Source organism: Odontomachus brunneus, unplaced genomic scaffold (genome assembly GCF_010583005.1).
Source record: "Odontomachus brunneus isolate Ranch 3 - 2012 unplaced genomic scaffold, Obru_v1 Obru_scaffold_054, whole genome shotgun sequence".
NCBI lineage: Eukaryota > Metazoa > Arthropoda > Insecta > Hymenoptera > Formicidae > Odontomachus > Odontomachus brunneus.
The window spans coordinates 1,295,364-1,303,227 of record NW_022639504.1 but is presented as its reverse complement, the minus strand read 5'-3'; the positions used below and the strand labels follow the sequence as shown (position 1 = coordinate 1,303,227).

Here is a 7,864-nt window from a genome sequence, read left to right as displayed (position 1 = left end):
CCCTACGAAAACGACTTCTGCCGATATTTTATCGGTGCGCGATCGTGCGGCCGCGTTAAATTATACAATTACAATTTGCCGGAATATGACGTCACGCATTCCCCCGTAAATTATGAAACGTTCATATTAAATTGATTTACAGTTTGCACGTATTCTCCCCGCCCCGGCGGCGATTTGCGCGTAATAAACAATTTAGAACGTTAAACGAACCTTTCGCATAACTATGGGTCGCGTGAGTCGCATTTACCATTCCATTTCGCGAATAATATATTGATTGACGTACGTGACACACATTCAATTGAAGGTACTTGCCGCGCACGCCGGCGCGATTGACTTTTGGACAGAAATATCGTATACGGACGTGATATCGAAACAGAAATAGTTCGCCCTTAAACTGTCAGTATAATGAATTACCGTGGAATCAGGTGTACGTTCCACTTCGGACGCTGCGCGAAGAATTTCTGTGCCTCATAAAATACGTCCGATTTATTCGCGATTGATATACAAAAAAATGTGTCCGCCACGAACGTTCATACCTCGCGCGCCACAAAGCGCATCTGTCGCACGCATGCGCGTTGCGACTCTCCATATAAATTATTTATAAAATTGCACACACAAAAGTCGCTCTGTATAATAATGTATACAGCACACGACATTATTCTATCCATTACTGCAAACGCGTTACAGAGAGCATACAAAATTTCATATTACCCGCGATAATGCCCAACGTCTCGCAAGACGCGCCGGAAAATAGCCGCGAATTTGCGCTGGGAGGTCGAAGGTTAATCCACCAGATTTTCGGTGCGACTTAAGAACTCGACGTTTCTTACGATCAGTAGTACGGAGCCATTTCCGTGGAAGCCGCACGCGCAGAAAGGTTTTTGAACTCGCGAGCGAAGAATCCGGCGGATGCGTTATGCACGAGAGAGGAAGGTGCATGCCCAGAAAAAGAGGCGGAAAGAACGGAGAAAGAGAGGGAGAGAGAGAGGAGCACTCGGCGGTGGAAGAGGGACGACGATAAAGATGTTCGGTGTTTCCTTTCGTCGTACACGCGGGCCAGAAACGTCTACGCTTCCGTTATTTTTTCAGAAAACAATGTCGGACAGCCCCCAGTCGCTCGGGGTGGGATCTTTTCAACTTTCTATTTCTGGAAAGAAGCTCTTCGGGGAGAGCTCGGGACGAGAAGATCGATGGAAAAATATAGCCGCTAATAGTCCCTCTCGAAAAGGTTCGACAGTTTGATCGACAGACTTTTTGCCGTCAATTTCGACGCGCGCGCGCGCACGCTCTTTCTGTATCTATCTCTCCCTCTTTCCTGTCTCTCCCGAGTCAGGAGACTCAAGGCGTCCCCGAGCGACTTTAATATTCGATGAATTTTTATTCTCTCTCTCTCTCTATATATATCTTTATCTCTCTCTTTCTGGTCTCCCAAGAGCGAAAGGCGGAAAGAGATAGCACGAGTAGTTGCGGCGAAATTATGCAAACTATTCCGAAGTAACACTCGAATTAAAATGGAATTAAGCTTTGACGAGCACGCGATGTTCCTCGTATTTCTAATTTTACGACCGCCGCGCTGAATTCTTTTAATTAGCGAGACGACGGAAATGCAGCCGCGAGTTCCTCGTGACGGGAGACCCTACACTCTCTCCTACTCTCTCGTCACCGTATCTCTCTGATTTGTTGGGGCGCGATCGCGACTCTAGGTGACTAAACTTTGCGAGGAGGAATCTGGCTGTTCCCGCGATCGGCTATTAAAAATTAACCGCGTCGAATGGACTTCTGGAAATCGCGACGGAAACGTCGTGGAACGAGTAAATCCGTGAAAAATTTATACGCCTGATTAAACTTATATCCGAGTGAAAGAGAGAGAGAGAGAGAGAGCGTGAGAAGGGAGGTGTGCTTACGTACTAAGTTATACACGGGAAAAACAAGTTCGTTAGTGTAACTAAATTTTCTGTTATCTGGGAAACGGAAGAAAAACTCGGTCGTAAGAACAGAAAAATTTCTGTAGGAGGTTTCCACTCAGCCAATTGCTCTCTCAGTTATCTCAACCGTGTTTTAATGCAGCTGAACGTTTTCATTCAGCAGACAAATGTTTTCGGTCACACCAACAGAGATGTTACTTCTCGTTTTTCGAGTTTTTCATCTAGTCCCCCCCATTCAGTCATACGACAACTGAAACTTTTTTCCGTGTAACACATATTATCGCACACGAGAGTTATTCTTAACTCGCGTCTATAGCCGATTTCGATTCCGCAAGTTGAGCGTGGGCGTTTAACCGTACTTCACTGTCTGACACGTGTCATTGCCGTCGACGGCAACGTCGGCGGGACGACCTACAAGCGGCGACCGACAAATTGCGCCGCCTAAATTTTTAATTTCGCGGCGAATTAGCTGCGCTCGTGGCACATTAGGAGCTATTACACTTCCCGGAACTTCGATCGCCCTTAATGGATGCTAATCTACCGTCGCTATAACGCGAGAGCGAGAGATAGATAGATAGAGATAGAGAGAGAGAGAGAGAGAGAGAGAGAGAGAGGGAGAGAGTGAGAGAGTTTTCAACCCTTCCGCTCGCTCACACGATCGTGCTCGTCCGCTCGCGCGTCTCCCGCGGGAATAACATTTCCATGATCGATCGCCGATCGCGGTTAAGAGGCGTATTAATTGCCCGTCGATCGGTACCTCTAATTATCGGCGTGCACCGCGCGGCCTGATTAATTACTATCGGCTGCCCACGGGTGGTAACCAAAGTGAGATCGATGTTCAACCGAGGGATTCTCTTTAATTCGAGTCGATCGAGTGATTATTTTTCATTCGACGGCGTCCGGCCGTCCCCTCCGTCCCTCAGCCTGGCATTCTTCTTCCGCGTGTTCTCTTTGCCCGTGCTTCGATATTTCGAAGTGTTTTAATGTTCCGCGCTCTGAGAGAAAGAAAGAGAAAGAAAGTTTTGCCAATTTAACAAAATACCAATACCCGCGACAAATGATATGGTACAGCAAATGATCCTTGTGGTAGGAACAAGTGATTTGTTATTTTCAATTTGCTCTGCTCTAAGCAATAACTAATCCCAACCTAACCTAAATAGATGAGAACAAATGTGATTTGTATCTCAGACAATGTACGTTTGTTAAAATGATAAATGAAGAGAAATGATTTCGCAACAGTAGCTGTTCGATCTATTTCCCCAAAGCTACAATCACACGATGCACGATTTCATGCCTTCTCACATGCATGCTGATCGGCAGTTGGGTTCACTGCATGAATCGCTGTCGTGCATCGGAAGATCTATGCAGCGAACTGAGCTGTCGGTCAGCATGCATGTCAGAAGTCATGAAATCTTACATCGTGTGTCTCTAGCTTAACGACCGTCTAACAGCAAATGTGCTTTCTGATAACCGAGGGATTTTTCTCAATGCGCCGAGTAAAGCGCCGAGACTCTCTCTCTATCTATCTACCTATCTATTCATCCATCTCTCCTTCACCCTTTCTCTCTCATCTACTCTACCTTTCGCCATGACCATTCAAGACGCGACCGTTTAAGTTGAAAACGCGAGTACCTCTGCGCCGTGATTTTATCCTCTTTCTCTCTCTCTCTCTCTCTCTCTCTCTCTCTCTCTCTTCTCTCTCTTTCTCTCTTTCTCTCGCTCGCTGTTCTCTCGATAATTATGTTGAATCTGCCTGCTACGTTCGCGCTTAATTTGCGCGAAATAGCGTTACTCTTGTAATCTACGAAAATTCACATCGCGATTTGAGAATTTTCCGCGCTGAGAAACCACGATCGGACTGTAAACAGGAACCCCGGGGTAGAAGCTCATAAATACGACTTCCGCAAACTTTCCGCGAAACTCAAAGACTTCTTCCATCGGAGAATCCCTTGGAAAGGGATTAGCGCACGGGGCGGAAGAAGAATTTCTTGCCGCTCGCGCGGAATATTCGTGCTCGCGTTTCCGTTTGAAAGGAAAGAACGAGAAGGAAAAACGCAACGGGGAGCAGGGAAGGAGGGAGGAAGGAAGAAAGATAGAGAGAAAGAAAGGGGTAACGGAAAGAGTACGCGCCGAAACGCCGCTAATTTGCGAACTCGGCACTTCGGGATTCCCGCGCGTTTCCGCGATGCCCGGTGTCGCGTTCTCTCTCTCGCCGCCGTCTTTGTCTTTTTAATTTCCTCTTTTTTTTTAAACGTGACTCACGGGGAGAGTTCATTAGCACCTAGCTACCCACGCCATCGGACGAATGACGACAACAACGACACCGAAAGCGTGGTCGGTCCCGGGAGAGGAAAGAGAGACGTGGCTCGACATTCGGCTCGCCGCTTGTACTGCCAATGGGAGAACGACTATCCAAAGATAATTCCATTACTATTGTCCCTCTTCATTGTTATTCCCCGTCGGTACGTACCGACGACTGTTCGAGTCCTCTTCTTGGATTCCCGTTCGATTACGGAGGGATTTTGAGGAGAGTCACGTCTGCCAGCGATGCGCCCGAAATATGGCATAAGTATCCCCGGTGCGCTCGCATACACAAAGATTGCCTGAAATTGCAGTCTTACACGATATCCTCTCGTCAGCCGGTGCTCCGTACGTTCGGCAACTCGCGTTCCCTCTGAAAGAGCGGGAAACGTCTCGATCGTTATTGGGAAGAGACATAATGAGAGGTTCGACTGCCGGGTTTAGAGTCGATTCATTTTTATGGACAGTAATTTTTCGGTGGAGGACCGCCGACAACGCTCGCAGCGTCATCAACTTTCCTCCATCCGCTTCGTTCTATCACCATGAAAAAAACCGATTTTTTATTTCCATTTTTACTTCCGTGGAAGAAATATTCATGTGAGAAGTGAAACGACTAACTAATCACGGATATGCGTTTTTCTGTTCGGCGGAGTTTCCATTTTGAAGAACATGAGTGTATCCGCCGTGAATCGTTATCGCGTTCAATGTTGCGTCTGCTAAATAATAAAGCGTCGAGAGCCATTTGGCGACTCACCCGACTTTCGGGCCTTCGATCGCGCGACAAAGCTCCGGCTACGTGATTCCCGAGCTGATAGAGACGCTGGCCGTCGCCGATTATCTGCCCACGCTTAATTCACCGTTTATCGATTGAGGAATGCATCTCGCGGTTTGGTCACGAACGCGCGGAATTTAATTAATAACACTGTTATCGCGCTGTCCCCTTTGCTCGAGAATTTCGGCCGAGCTATCCGACGTCACTTCGACCTGATTTCAGGACGCACAAATACGACGCGTGTATATTGCGTCATATGACCCGGATGCTAAGCCGAGGAACCGATGCAACTCAAATACGCACATTTACAGCTATATAATAAAATATAAAAAAATTAACTTTGCAGAAAACAGAAGGAGGAATTTGTGCACAAGACGCAGCGATTCATTTCCCGAATGACATTTTAGCTCGATATCTATATAGTCTAGTTTTATGTTTAAGATTGTTGTAAGTTCATCCGTAGACGATGAAGTGATTCTTCCATCTTAACATGAACTTAAAACGATATTAAATAAAATATCTGACTGAACATTGCCCTAAAATTCATTAAATTGGCATTTCTTGAATCTTGCCTCACGTAAGATCCTCAGATCTGAATTTAGAATTAGAATTCGAGTTCTCTAAATAAATTTTGCGACACCTCATACTATTACATTTGTAATAATTTAATTAAAAAATTCAGATCTAATTGTAAATTCAAATCTGAATATTTCACTTGAAATTCGTCTCACGTGAGATACTCAGATCTGCATTTAGAGTTAAACTTTATCATTTATTTGAATCATATCAGGGTGCTTAAAAAAGATATTAACATTTATATGAAAGTAACTTTTTTTGACACATGTGTTAACATTTTTTTTTAAGCATCTTGTATACGCGATGTTACATTTGTAATCACGATTCAACTGAAAGACTCACGTTTAATTCTCAATTCAAATCTAAATATCTTACCTGAAAGAGAGGCAAGTTTCAAGTAACGACTATTAATTACGAATCTAAGAGTCATCCGGTGACGAACTTCCGAGGTCGATTTACTCGGCTTCGGGAATCGACGCGAGAACCACCATGCGCGCATACGAAATCACCACGTGCTCGTAGGCAACACTCCGCCGAAGTTCATTAGCACCGCCACGCGCCAACTGCCACGGCCGTTGCACGCTGGCGCCGAATACAGAGGGGCCGAAGGGGACCATCCGGGGGTTGGTAGGGCCACGGGAAGAAGAGAGAGAGATAGAGTTAAACACGAGAAAAAATTCTTCCTTTGTCGCGATATGTTGACGTGAGCGGGAGTCGCGACGATCGTCAAATTCCATCTGTAAGGAATTTCGCGGACACGTGAATGCCCCGGCCTCGCTTTGTGCCCGTCGTCCTGCCACGGTAAAAAAAGAAACGACCTCGCTCGTGCGAGGTGTCGAATCCAATTCCCCGGGTTCGTCGACCGTGTTTTTGCGCGTTGTCGCACGCTCGACTCCAAGCGTAGATCGCGTGGCTCTCCAAGGTGCGTTCGTTTTCGCTTGCTCGGTGAGCGAATCACGATCCCGTCTTTTGCGTATTAAGGGGACACATACGTTTACACGTTGAAAGAAACAGTCAATTGTCGAATCTTTTTTCTGTGAGACTATTAAGCGTGAGGAATTGGGAAATTTCTGTAAATAAAATCAATACACATCTGAAATTATTACTTAGATTTTTTTAATGAAAACTGTGAAAATTAACATAGCTATGAAAATTTTCACTTTTTTTTCAATAAAAAATTCAGAATAATAACTCTGGTTGTGTACTGTCATTTGCAGAAATAATCTCCCAGTTCCTTACATTTAATATTCGTGTAGAAAAAAATTCGAAAAATGATATATTCTCTTTCTCTTTCTTCTTTATTGTTTATATCTTGAAAAGGCATACTCTAGAACAATATTAAGCGCTCATTTACTCACTTCCTCTTCCTTTCTGCTTAATCTATTATACTCTCTTAGAATAATAACAATTAGATGGCGTACTATCTCGCTCGACTTTTGTTTCCAGATTGAGCAATGCAGCGCAGCGAGCAGTTCTTCAGTTAAAGTGAGTACCAGCGATCAATGTATTAATTCGAGGACAATTTCCCCAAGACTAAGATAGTCTCGCGAGCGCCGTCGGCGTCACCGAGTGCCGTTTAAATGCGTCCGAAATTAATCAACCCGGGCGAGATATTCACCGATGAGAGAGAAATATCGCGGTTCCGATAATCCATTTCACGTTCGACGACCGCGGTGGCGAGAGTAGCGTCTGAAACGACATCTCTCCTCGACCTCGAGCACACCATCTCTTTTTACGATAATAACGTATCCTCTCTCTCCCCGTCTCTTTCTCTCTCCGTCTTACGTTCTATCACCCCATGTCGCTTTACGTTAAATATATTTTACCGTGCTGGCGGCGCGCGCGCGTGTCGTTTTCGCACGGCATACGGGAAATGCAATAGCGTGCGCGCTACCGTATCGGCGGCGAAAGTAGGCCATCCCTTAAGAGCGCTGCTCTTCTCTGGGGCGGAGTTGTAGAAGGGACGATGCAGGGGTGGCGTTCGCCAAAGGACGCGGTGAAAGAGAAGCTCATACAGTCGTACGAGCCCGGGTACTTCTCTGAAGAAGGGGCCACTCCGAGAGACCGAGTGATGCTCGAGTCTCTCCTACCTGTTAGAAAATGTCCGCGAGCTATACGCGCTTGTTTTCGCTTTACTGGCTCCGCTAATTGGCTAAAAATACTAACCGCGTTTGAGACCGCCCGTAACATTACTACCGCTTGCCGCTGTATTTCGTTTTCCGGCGGACTTCATTTTGTAATGGCGGCGATATTATCCGGACAGCGCGTTTACGGTAAATATTTAGAGAAC

At 45.8% G+C, this 7,864-nt stretch overlaps 1 protein-coding gene across 3 annotated transcripts in view; it reads left to right on the top strand.

Moving 5' to 3' along the window:
- LOC116845649 (3-phosphoinositide-dependent protein kinase 1) overlaps positions 1 to 7,864 on the top strand; it is a 429,458-nt gene that overhangs the window by 100,980 nt on the left and 320,614 nt on the right. For all 3 annotated transcript variants that reach the window (XM_032818606.1, XM_032818604.1, XM_032818602.1), the window contains exon 2: positions 7,021 to 7,059. In XM_032818606.1, coding sequence (XP_032674497.1) covers positions 7,021 to 7,059 — 39 coding nt within the window. The remainder of the gene's footprint in view (positions 1 to 7,020; positions 7,060 to 7,864) is intronic.